General features: G+C 54.5%; 4 protein-coding genes across 4 annotated transcripts in view; 3 read left to right on the top strand and 1 right to left on the bottom strand.

The window, feature by feature from the left end:
* LAESUDRAFT_810921 (uncharacterized protein) overlaps window positions 1–720 on the top strand; it is a 2,418-nt gene extending 1,698 nt beyond the window's left edge. Inside the window, exon 2 of the mRNA XM_040914269.1 lies at window positions 1–720. Within this exon, the coding sequence (XP_040767053.1) occupies window positions 1–432 (432 nt within the window). The 3' untranslated portion in view covers window positions 433–720.
* A 720-nt stretch (window positions 721–1,440) lies between these two features.
* On the top strand, window positions 1,441–5,193 carry LAESUDRAFT_723045 (uncharacterized protein). Its single transcript, XM_040908336.1, has 12 exons — window positions 1,441–1,810; window positions 2,002–2,015; window positions 2,075–2,216; window positions 2,275–3,045; window positions 3,118–3,287; window positions 3,387–3,480; window positions 3,763–4,177; window positions 4,234–4,364; window positions 4,417–4,456; window positions 4,518–4,614; window positions 4,672–4,714; window positions 4,804–5,193. Exons 1-12 carry the CDS (start codon window positions 1,716–1,718, stop codon window positions 4,865–4,867), a joined length of 2,076 nt encoding a protein of 691 aa, XP_040767052.1. The 5' UTR covers window positions 1,441–1,715; the 3' UTR covers window positions 4,868–5,193.
* A 35-nt stretch (window positions 5,194–5,228) lies between these two features.
* Window positions 5,229–7,494, top strand: LAESUDRAFT_723044 (uncharacterized protein). The gene is made up of 8 exons (XM_040908335.1): window positions 5,229–5,395; window positions 5,472–5,529; window positions 5,619–5,790; window positions 6,294–6,449; window positions 6,506–6,618; window positions 6,750–6,898; window positions 6,952–7,099; window positions 7,168–7,494. Exons 1-8 carry the CDS (start codon window positions 5,344–5,346, stop codon window positions 7,340–7,342), a joined length of 1,023 nt encoding a protein of 340 aa, XP_040767051.1. The 5' UTR covers window positions 5,229–5,343; the 3' UTR covers window positions 7,343–7,494.
* On the bottom strand, window positions 7,475–12,061 carry LAESUDRAFT_675173 (cysteine proteinase). The gene is made up of 16 exons (XM_040905583.1): window positions 11,880–12,061; window positions 11,574–11,815; window positions 11,419–11,493; window positions 10,721–11,313; window positions 10,334–10,669; window positions 10,182–10,278; window positions 9,997–10,132; window positions 9,812–9,937; window positions 9,662–9,760; window positions 9,499–9,612; window positions 9,355–9,450; window positions 9,215–9,304; window positions 8,468–9,160; window positions 8,269–8,407; window positions 8,118–8,216; window positions 7,475–8,060 (listed from the first exon to the last, which is right to left on the bottom strand). The coding sequence occupies exons 1-16, from the start codon at window positions 11,978–11,980 to the stop codon at window positions 7,791–7,793; spliced, it is 3,306 nt and encodes a 1,101-aa protein (XP_040767050.1). The 5' UTR covers window positions 11,981–12,061; the 3' UTR covers window positions 7,475–7,790.
* Window positions 12,062–12,083: the final 22 nt, after the last annotated feature.

Genomic DNA, 12,083 nt, shown 5'->3' with positions numbered 1-12,083 from the left:
CAGACGATGGGGACGCTGATCCGGGGGTTGATCGAGACGGACGAGGACCGACGCAATGATTCCAGGCACGCGCTGAAGACGGTGCAGGATCTGGTGGACTTGCTGCTAAAGGCAGGACAGATACCGTCGCCGAACATGGGGCGCGACTGCGTGATCGCGGCGATGCGGACGGAAGACGCGGAGGCGGCGTTCTGGTTTTGGGACATGCTGATGCGTGACAAGGTAGAGTGGGAGGATGAGATGCAGACGAAGCTGAGGAAGGCTATCGCGAGGTTGGTGCGGCGGCATTGGCGTGCGGGGCGGGTGATGGACGTGCATGCGAGGATGATGCTGGTGCAGATGCGCGAGAGGCCGATCATGGGACGCGGGCCTGGTAGGCGTGTTCCCGAGCGGAGGCGGAAGGCTGCTGCAGGTGGGGGGAAGAAAAGCTAAAGGCCGCAGACTATTCGGAGGTAGTCCGGTCTTGAGATCTTGCGATATCAGTGCAACACGGTGTGGGGGAGTGTATGATCCATGATGCATACCGCATCGGTTCAGGGACTGGCGAGGCGCACGGTAACCACAGTAGATCGGAATGAAAAGTCGTCCGTACATATATAGATAGATGCATGCATTACAATCTAATGTATTATTAGCAGCATATACCATTAGCTCGCCGTAATCAAGCTATCCACATCCTCCGCTCTGATGACCAGCCACTAATAACGTCAACAGCTGTTGCTATAATGAATATTAATGTCAGGTGGGAATGAACATTTTGTGCTTTGATCGGCATTTGTTCTTTCGAGCAATTGGGCACGCATCCGGACAGTCGCAGCTCGTCGTTGCCATTCAAATATTCAAATATTCACATTTTATGGAACTGTAGCAGGCGCTAGTACTTGCGCACTGCATTTGATTTCAGATATTGTGGATGTATATTGCCGCTGACGGCGCCTACACTTTATTTGGCGCAGACCTTTTTTTCTTTTTGCGGTGCCCCGCTCGATGGTCACAGAACCTTTTCACTTGCTTTGCGTCATCCGATTTGATGCGCCTTGCCATGTGCATATATAAAGCGCGCCCTCGACCGCATACAGGTCCTCGCCTCTCTTTCCCGACCTCATCCTCCCGTGGTCGTGTGCGTCCAATTTCTACCTGGTCACAGCTAGCACGATCGCGACGATGATAGTCCTCTATCGACTAGCCAGTAGGGGGGCATACATTTGTCAACCTTTCCACGCACCCCCAGCCTGACCGCTTCAGGAATTACTATCCTCCGCGAGCGGGAGGTGATGGAAGGCGGACACGCCGATACAAGGATGCCCTGCCTCTAAAACCACATCGCGGACAGGGAGGGGAATGCATGACAGGTTTTTTTTTTGGGGGGGGGGGGTGCAGGGACATGTGAGTGGTGAGATCGACGGTAGATTCACGCTTTGGGTTGCGACGGTGGGTTGCATCATGGCTGGCTTCGCGATGCCTTCGCAGAGAAGGTGGCGAAGGGCGTTACGGCAGGGCCGAGGCGAGTGGTCTGCGCAGGCCACATCGCCGGAAGACCGTTTAAGGCCGGAGCGACTGCCTCCGGGGAGTGACTCGTGACGGCGAGGACATGGTTGCCTGATTAGGCAGGCAGACGCCTCGCGCAAACAACAACAGGACGCAAACAGCGTGCACGTACATAACACGCCCGCGTCGCCGCCCCGCGAAGTCCCGCAGTTCTGCGCCCTTCCCGCATGGCCGCACGCCCAAAGCAAGAGCTGGACGCGTCCGCGCCCCCGCTAGACCGTGCCCCCAGCGACCCGGCCGATCCCAGCAAGGTTAAGAGAAAGTAAGTCCCATCCCCGACATTTCCCCGCTCACTTTCAACGCTCTCTGCCTCCATCCCCGTATCCCCCCTTCTCTCTACTCCGCATTCTCTCCTTTGCCTCCCACTTGCCTGGCGTTCCATTCCCCGCGCGTATTTTCATGTCCTACCCTTTTCTCTCATCGATGCCAGTGCGCTGACCTGCTTCCGTACAGGCGACAGTCACAGAGTGCGTCCTCGTGCGCCTGTCATCGATGTCCGAATCCCCTCCCTCACCTATTCCTCCAGGCTGCGATGCTTGCCGCGCACGCAAGGTCCGCTGTGCGCGTGAGAACCCCGACGATCCCAAGCAGTCCTGCAAGCACTGCATCGCCCTCGGCATTCCCTGCACGTATGACTACCAGCCCAAAAAGCGTGGGCCACCAAACCTGTGAGTGCCCATCCTAGGTGTGCAACCCACTCAGGTTCAGATCACTGACGATCGGCAGCTATCTTCGGAGACTACAAGAGGCCGCGGCGGCAGCAGCTCAGCAGCAACAAGACGTCCACGCTCAGGGCTCTTCCTCCACTGACCTTGCGCATTCGCCCACGTCACATGGCGCTGCTAGTCCGACACTCTCTTCTGGTACACAAGGATCCCTCCAGCCTTTCCTCGAGCCTAGTCTGAGCCCTGTATCGCCTCTTCATGCCGGTCCGCTTTCTCCTGGCCGCTATCCTATCACCGCCGACAGCACGTTCGCCTCCTTCGGCTCCGTCCCTTCACTCGGTGCGGCGTATAGTGCCACACGCGACGATCCACATCCATTTTCGAACTCGAACTCTGGCGACCAGTTTAGCACCTACCCCCTCCACGGTTGGGCGTTGAGGCAACAACAAACCCTGACCGTCTCTTCTCCCGTCGCTATCCCTCCCCTTGCATACTATTATCGCCCTCACCGTCTCGAAGATGTTGCTCCACGGGACACCATCCTCCATATCCTCGCGTTATTCTTTGACTTTGTGTACCCGCTTACACCGTGCATCCACAGACCGAGCTTTATGGCTGACGTGCATGCGAGGAGGGAAGAGCGCGATCCGTTGTTCTTTGCACTTGTCATGTCCACGGTTGCGAGCACCTTGGTGCAAGTACCTCGGAGCTACTTACCGATGGAGCGGCATCAGGTACGGAAATTGGCTCAGACGTGCTACGAGGCAAGTCGACATATTTCGGTGGTATCGTACGACCCGCCGACGGTCATGCATGTTGTCATACGATACTTGTGAGTGCCTTTTAGTGGTGTCTTGTGATTAAGAGTGTATGCGATCCGTAACTCATGACCTCGGCTCTTAAGTGATACCATCTATCATTTCTGCGAAGGCCATGATGCTACGCAGCATGCAGCATTCGGAGAGGCGGCGCACATTGCGATCACGCTGCGCATGCATGAAGAGGCATCGTACGAAGGGCTCGATTTTGTTGAATGCGAGGTTCGCCGGAGGACTTTTTGGCTGCTCTTTGGAGGTGCGCAACCCAATGTCACGGATGATGTGCGCAATGCAATGCTCACGACATACATCTGATTCTTATGCATTCGCACTATTGCCCCACCTCCACACACAGCGGACAAGTCGATGTCGATCCTCCTTGGACGTCCCATCTGTCTACGAGACGAGGACACTACATGTAACTTTCCACGGGAGTTGGACGATGAATAGTGCGTATGCTTCCCTCGTAGCTTTCGGCGATGCTGGTCTCTAACGTTTGCTTTCGTGTCTGTTTCTGTGCGGTTCGACCCGGTGTATTCTACTTCTTTGCCCACCTCAAACCCACATCGTCCCTCACTTCTATCTTCCCTCTCCTCATGCTGCTCTTCAAATGATTATCCCACCTTCTTCTTTCCCTTGGTTGCTTCTCCCGCGTTAACCTCCCACCTTCAACTCCGTCTCCGCATGCCGTAATTATGTCATTCACGCACCCGCATCTCACCGGCTTTCAGCATCACTCCGAGCGCGTATCTCCCCCAGCCACATGGCAAGACAGCGATTGTTTCCGGGCTCAACTACATCTCCCGCATCTTTGCGCTCCTTGGGGAGATCCTCGTGCGGGTCCGTGTCGATAAGCGCTCGCCGCCGCAAGGCCAATTCTTGACGGCACGCTTGGAGGAGGTGCAGGCCTTGCATGCGCGGATCATGGCTGCATTGACACATGCGCCGGAGCCCCTTCGGCTCAAGCGAGTGAACGATGGACTGGGATTGGGGCTGGGCGCGAATGGCGGAAGGGAGTATGGCGGTGCGGGATTCAGGCAAGCGACGTTTGCGGAAGTCAAGGACTTCTTCGATAACCCGAACGCGTCGCGCGCGAATGCTCTTAATCCGTTCTTGGTGATGCAAGCGAACGTGTATGTGACGCAGGTGTGTGCCATTCTACTGTTGGGGTGCGATGAGGCTGGCATTGACCGCGGTTACAGCAACTCGTGCGATTTGTGATCGAGCAATATCGCGACGAGCTCATCACGTCGCTACAGGGTAGTATCGATGAGCATCGCGTATCAAAAGAGCGCGAGGCCGTTGCGAGCGAGCTGCTCAGTATCTTGCATAGGTAAGTCTCTTTGATCACGTGTGCATGCAGCGACTCATGCTACTATTATTAGCATACCGATCCAGAGTATTGCGACGAACGGCCCGTCGTTGGTGAGTGACCTTTCTGTATATATAGAACATTAGCGTTGAGTACGCAATCGTCTATCTATAGGTGCACAAGGTGCGATTTGTGGCATCCACGCTACTGGATGCAGTGCGCCAGGCAGAGACGGCGCCAATATCGGCGGCGCGTGCGCATGGCTACCTCTGTACGTATTGCACAACTACGCTATCGACCACTGCCTGTGACTGATTCCGTTCTGCAGGGGATTTCCTGTCGATCCTTTCAGAAATCGAACGAAACTATTTGTAAGTCAGGCTCATTGTCTGAAAGGCTGCCTGTTGTCGTGTTCCAAAATAGCGGATTAATTGATCTGGTGACATTTTTACGTGTGCAGGCTTGATGATGATCGAGACGCTGGGTCCAACGGGGACGGCATGCCTCTCATGAACGGGGCTTGAGCGTGTTGGCGCGGCCACCCGCTCGGAGAGTGCATGCTGGTTTTGCTAATGATTAAGTACGTTCTCCACGTTGGCCATAATGTGAGTTCCGTGATTGGGCCCGGTGCGTGTTCGTCGTGTGTCGAATATGGTCTAGTGCTGGTCTATTGATCGATGTAGTTTGCTACTGTATTCATAATGGTCGTCCGAGCTGTGGATGATTGCCGATACTGTATGGTGTATACTATATCCAGCGCACATTGCTATCGAGTTGCTTTTGTTGTGTCTCTTCGTTCAATTATGCGATTATGCACACGTTCGGCATTCCGCGCGACGCGTAGGAGGCGCGCCTGGAAGAATCTCATCCTTGCCACCTTTGTAACGTCCATCTCGAACGTCAATCTCGTGTGCTCTCAGCCGGCCTCCTCGAGCCATCCATCTGGTTATTTTCTCCATTTGCGATAATCTCGCATCATTTTACGTGCGACGCTCCCACCATGGCTACATCGGACCCCAGCACGAAGAGTATTCCGCTCCAAATCACTGAAGGTGCGGCTTCGAAAGCCATTCAGTCGCGTGTGTTTACCTGCGTTCTGATCTGGAACGCGCTACGCTATCAATGCAGACGAAGCGGCCGTGTATGACCGGCAGATCCGCTTGTGGGGGCTTGAGGCCCAGCAGAGGTCAGCATCTCCCATGGCCCGTCCTTGTACTCTGGTGGAACGCGTGATCGCGCGGGCACTCAAGATCATTGATCACTATCCCTCGCCAGGATGCGCAATGCGACCATCTTGGTTGTCCGCCTGCGAGGCGTCGCGACGGAGGCGATCAAAAACATCGTCCTGGCCGGGATTGGCAAGCTCGTCCTCGTTGACGGCGACCTAGTCGCGGAGGAAGATCTCGGCGCGGGCTTTTTCTTCCGCGATGACGATGTTGGCAAGAAGGTGAGTAACGCGGCATAATCCGTGCATCGCCCTTCACCTGGCCCGTTGGTGCACTCCTGCAGCACCAGCGCCGTAGGAGCCATTTGCGCGCACACCCAGGCTTGTGCACGAGGATATTCCCGTCCGCGACGGGATCCCATGCATGGCCCGGAACAACGCTCTATCCGCTCGAACGCCGCATTTCTGCTCGTCTCATTGTCCGTCCGTTCTGCGCGTTCCCAACTCCGCCGTGCTACGTCGCAGCGTGACGCTTCGCAGTAGTGAATTGGCGAAGCGTACCCCTGGGGAATGATATCCATAATCACCGGTGCCTCACACCACCTGATCATGCGCTGCGGTTTCACGTCCTGCGTGTGGCGGGCCATCAAGCAGTCCTAGAAGGGCAATTATGGGATACCACCAATCTCCGGACAAGTTCGCGCATGCTTATTGGCCAGCGGCGTTTCCCGTGTTCTTCTGCTGCTCCGGACCTTCTAGCATGCTGACGTACTGCGCCATGTCAGAAAGCAGAGGCCGCCAAGGCGAGGATCGAGAGCCTGAACCCCCTCGTCACCGTAGAGACCATCTCCGCCGCGCCTGCGCTCGAGGGCGACGCACTCGACGCGCTCGTGCGGGACGTGGACATGGTGTGCGTCACAGACTCGGACCGCGAAACCTTGGTAAGTCCCCGGACGGACCCCCGCCTGCGGGCCAGCGCACTAACCCTCGCAGCCAGATCCGTGTGAATGGCGCGTGCCGCCGCTCCCAGAAGCCGTTCTATGCGGGGGGCACGTACGGCCTGCTGGGGTACATCTTCTGCGATCTGCTCACGCACGACTATATCGCGCCGTACGTTGCACCGCTAGCTTATTTCGCGCTGACGTACTGATTGGTCGCCTGCCTACCCGCGTGCATGCATTCTTTTACGTCCTACATCGTCTCCAACTCCGACACGGGCTTCGCGCGCTCACACCGCTTAGTGACCGTACCGCGTCAAAAGACACCGCGAAAAACGTGAAGTACACGACGACGTATTGCCGCCTGCGGGCCGCTCTCGGCCACCGGTGGACAGGGCTCACGCGCCGCCAGACACGCGAGCTCAACCCCGCCGCCACCTTCGTGATTCTCGGTGAGTGCCACGCGGCTCCTTCTGGTGCGTGCTGCTGAGCACTTCGTTTGTAGCGCTGTGGGAGTACCAGGCGCAGCACAAGGGCGTCCTCCCGCACGACGCGGGCGAGGCCGCTGTGCTTGAGCAGATGGCGAATACGCTCCTATCTCAAGCGGACGTGAACAAACAGGCGATGCCCTCCATTCCAAAGGAGCTTGTAGAGTACGTGCGACCGCGATCCCTCATCATCCTCATGCTGAGCTCATCGCACGACTTGTTTGGATGCGCAGGACGATGGCGGTGACGGCGTCGCATGAGATGTCCCCGGTGTGTGCAGTCGTCGGCGGGATGCTCGCGCAGGATATGCTCAAGGCGCTTGCGGCGCGCGAGTCGCCGATCGTCAACTTTTTCGTGTTTGACGGGCATACGGGCGGGGGCACGGTATGCCGGATGAACATCCCGTAGAGGATGCTTGTTCTTGGGAGGGTTGTCCTGTTCGGATTTAGTGTATGTCGTTGTATACGCTTAGTAGTCTATGTATTCCTGCGGTGTTGCTTTCGTACAACGGTCGGGTTGTTCACACAAATCGGCCTGTTCAACAACTTGAAGCAGCATCCCAGACGCGAAAGCGCTATGAACAACGAGGAAGGGAGCATAAGGTCCGTAAGGACGCTATCTATCACAGGCCACCGATCGTGAGCGATGCAAACGCGATGCGATCAAACAGACGAACAGCAATAAAGATACGTGAACGAGGGAGAGCGTGATAGTGCAGAACCATGTATAATGTACAGCAATTGAGGGGAATAAGTAAGATCATCCGCGAAGAGTTGCTGATGAGATGCAGAGAGCAATCAGCGTGCGCGACATGAAAGCAACGAGCAACACGACCATCCAGTGCTCTTATGCAGCACTATGAGGCTCGACCCTTGCCATGAGACTTAGCCTTCCGATGTGTGACGTCTTCTATGATCACCTCGTCCTCGTCCGACAGAGACGCAGCAGATGCCTCTGCCTCCCTCTTCCGCTGCTCCTCCCGCAGCGCTCGATCACTCTTCCATGTTTCCGACAGCTCCGCGATACGTTCCTTGAGCTCCTCCCGGATCCTCTTGACATTGACATGGCTGGCCTTCCAATGTTCCGCCCGCTCTTCCGCAGAGTAGTCCTTCTGCTTGGTGAAAGCCTACGCGATGACATTCATGAGCTGCTGAGTCGACTGGACAATAGTGGTTGGCCCTACCGTGATGAGTTGAAAGTATGCATCCGGATCGCTGAGGAACATGCGGACAAAGTGTAGCACGTAGATACCGCAGTCCCAGTAATTTGGTTGCATAGGAACCTAGGAGCAGAACTGTTAAGGCAGCGTCTAGAGGCTTTGCAACGATACTTACCAGAGCATTCCGACCCATCACCTCGCGCGTAACCTCGATTCCCTTCTTGTCCCTCGCCTCCATCTGCAAATACTGCGTGAGGGTCTTGATAGCCTGCGGATGCCTCGTGCCGAGGGAATCGAAGGTGAAGATATATGTGCTGCGTAGCGTCATCTCGGTCAGCAATTATGATAGGTGCAAGTAGTGACCGCCTACTCACTGTTGAGAACTTTCATCGGATGTCCTCGACATAACTTCGTCTTCCGGCGCATTAGCATTATCGTCGTCCACAATGAACTGAGTTGGTGTTGGAGTCCTAACCCCTTTACGTGCAGAGGAAGACGCAGAGGAATTGCCATAGAATGTAGCAGGGCCAACACTTGCCATGATATCGGCATTTGCATCGACCACATGCTCTCGTTGTTTGATTTGTGCGCCGTCAGCACTCTCAAAACTGGTTGGCTGATTCGCTTCTTCCGGATGCGGTGTATCCGAGTCTACTTCTATTTGCTGGAGACATTCTTGAGGTGATGCAGGATATTGCAATTCCAAATCAATCATTTCGCCCATTGACGCCGCGGCAGCACCAGCAACGTCTTCTTCATCAGCCATTGGCTGGTCTTCAAGGGAACAAGATCGGGTGCGCTCAAGGAGAGACTCAACCTCCCGCTCGCCTTCGCTATCTGCCACCGGGCTGCCGCCTCGAGAAGGAGGGCAGGAATCCGGTATGATCTCGTGATCAGGCGATTGAAACTTGCTACCAACTACGGCGGCGGTCTCCGTCGGCATCAACTCTTCAGGCTCCTCTTGACGCTTGCGCTTACGCGTCATGGGCTTCAAAATTACCGTGGGATTCAGTGGAGGAAGGAGAACGTGTTCTGGATGGTATATGATCGCTAGATACCAGTGAAATCTAGAGTGATGTTCGTTAAGACCAATCTAGAGAGTGCGCTGTCCTGGAACTAACCGCTCATTGATCGGTACAATGATAAATTTCTTCTTGAAGATATCAAACTTCGATGTCCACTTCCGCACGCTCTGGTATCCCTCGTCCTTACTACCGCACGCACATTAGCACACCAGCAGAACAGCACTAATTATACCTACTCTTTGACATTCAGCTTCTTGTAGAAGAATGAATTGAAGACATGGATTTGCTCGGCGAGATCAGGATTGCTCTTGGTCAGGTCCGCCAGCCATAGTCTACATGAATTCAGCAAGGCGCGGATGCGAACAACAGAAAGCACTCACTTCAAGCCGAACTCGATTAACGTGTCGTTTAGATACCCATCGGGATCAAGCCGTTTGAGGTCACTTTTGTTGATGTTGATGGCGCCTACACCTGAGGGAGGGTATACTAGGATTCTAAGAGATGGTTCAGCAAGTGACGAGCCTGGCTACGACCAGGGCTCACAGTTCGTCAGGTGCTGGCGACGAACTCTCAGAAGCAGCCGTACGAGTTGACCGTCGTGTTACGGGGCCTTCGCTCTCCTTGGCTACAGGAATGCTGCTGCTAATACTCACTCAGTCAGGAAGCTATGAGGCATGTTATGAGAGAACGTACTCGGTAGGTCCAACATTCGCTCCGGATTGCTCTTGAATGTCAACATGCTGCAGCTTATCCGTTAAGCCATCTGGAAATTCTACGGCATTCATTTGTGCTTCCCAGACCCGTTTTGAACCGTGGGCACTGCATACATCCACTCAGTGCCAGACTCCGACAGAGGTGAGGGGAACTCGTAATCATACTCTACCATTCGTACTTCGCAGCCAGTAGACATCTTTTCCATGACTTTCACGAGGTGCGCATATGGCGTGCCATTTTCCCAGTTTGCGTGCTTCGTCAAAAACTTGAACATGATGCTACCATCCGCTCCAGCAGAACCTGTAATCATAGTGGGAGGCCGGCCGGTATATCATTCTATCTGACATACCTGGAACGTATCGAGCCTCGGTATTCGTGGTCTGGTGACGGCGCGACTTAAATTGCAATACAACAGTATTGTGAATATCGCAAGGCGTCATCGTATACTGCCGGTCACAGTGATCGGCAATTGTCATAACTACAGTCAAGGCGAGGACATACACATAGCTTTTCAACGCCATTTCCCACCTTGATCTCTTCCATGACAGCACCATTGAGTGGGGTTGACGAATTCTGAGTGTCTGTGATTCGAAGTACCGGATTTGGGCGCTCAGTGTAGACCAACCAGTACCTTGGATAATGAACGTCTTCGTCCCAGTCTTGTATGAGAGTGCGTCCCAATGTCCACGCCTCGAGAGGAAGTACGACAAATTCATCGCGCAATCGCTCAGCTGTCTTGACAGTCCTTTTCGGAGACTTTGTAGAACTCGAGTGTACGAAGCCTGACGGAAGCATGGTCATATGGTCCAGCATACTGCTTTGTGTGACAGTCCCTGACTGTCCGAGACCAATGTAGAGATTGTCTGCAAGCAGGGCGATCGTACGTACCTTTCCGCCCTTGGGCTTCATGGCACTCTTCCTTGTCGGACCTTTGCTGTTCTGAGCGTTTAGATCGATGTACGGAGTCTTAACACGAGTTTTCTGCTCGAACGCCGCTACACGTTCCTTGACGACACGATGCGGTGGCAAGGACTTCGTATCTGGTACCACTATTGGATGAGATGCCTTGGGGGGAGTGTGTTCCGAGAAAGAGCGGATTGAATCAAGCTCGTCGTCTTCGGGAACACCAGGAGCATCAACATCAATGATATCAGCCGATGGCGCCGCGAACAGACGTTCCCGCAAACGCTTTGTCGACTCTCCATCGTCAGCTAATCGATGAGATTCTGGATTAGAAGGGCCGGCCTCAAATGCGTGAGGTGGGGAATTCCGTCTCTGCAAGCGAGAAGGCTCCCGGATTGGAAAAGAGTCGATCGGATCAGGACTGGGAGTACGAGAGAAGCATCTTTCTGATTGTTTCATGGGAGATTGCTTGGGAGCTTGAATATCGGCATCGTCATCCACTATGACGATAGGTTCTGAGCTACTAGCAGTCGCACCGCGTATCCTACTGGCTGCTGGGGTGGATGTCGTAGACGGTTCTGCGTTAAGAATTGTCAGCAACATTAATCGGGATTGTAGTACCCATCAAGCCTCGTGTAGGATTTCCTTACGACCTACAGATCCCGTGCTTGAATTACACTTACTGGAAGGAATTCGGAACTGTCCCGTTATCGATGGTAAGGGCTTCATGCCGTGAGCAGCGGAGTGCATACGTTTCTCTTAGTGACACAATTGGTGCGAAATTGGGACATCGTTCATCAGTACTTTCCATTGAAGACATAGACTACGAACCGCTTACCTGTTGAGAATTCTCTAGAGGTGAAGACGAACTCTGAGTCTTCAGAAAGCCTCGGGCGTTTATTAGGATGACCTGATGAGGGAGAATCCCGGATGCTACGCGATAGCGGGCCCAGGATAGTTGTACTAGCAGTGCGATTATTTCTTCGGTTCGAGCTCTGCAAGTTGTCCCTCATCCGTCCGGCGCCATAAGGATTTTGGACCGGTACTTTGACTGGCACTGGAGCCGTGTTTGGCCATTGCCTATTGCGAAGATGATAACTCTGGCGTGAAGATGGATCCTAGCTCGAGGAGAAGATATGCGCACGTCCGAGTTTGTGTGGCTGAGCCTGGCCCGTCTCGTGAGCTGATTCCTAGTCCGTTAATGACCTTGAGTTGGTCCCGCTCATCGCGTCGTATACCAGTCATCCTATGCTCCTTAGAGTGTCAACGAGACAAGAGTGAGAGGGCGGGAGTAGCATGGAGGCTGCGAGCCACCCTGAGTGCGACCGCCACAATCTGCCGCCACTTA

Source organism: Laetiporus sulphureus (assembly GCF_001632365.1).
Source record: "Laetiporus sulphureus 93-53 unplaced genomic scaffold LAESUscaffold_8, whole genome shotgun sequence".
NCBI lineage: Eukaryota > Fungi > Basidiomycota > Agaricomycetes > Polyporales > Laetiporaceae > Laetiporus > Laetiporus sulphureus.
Note: the sequence above shows the minus strand (reverse complement) of the source record. Positions and strands in the feature narration are given on the sequence as shown.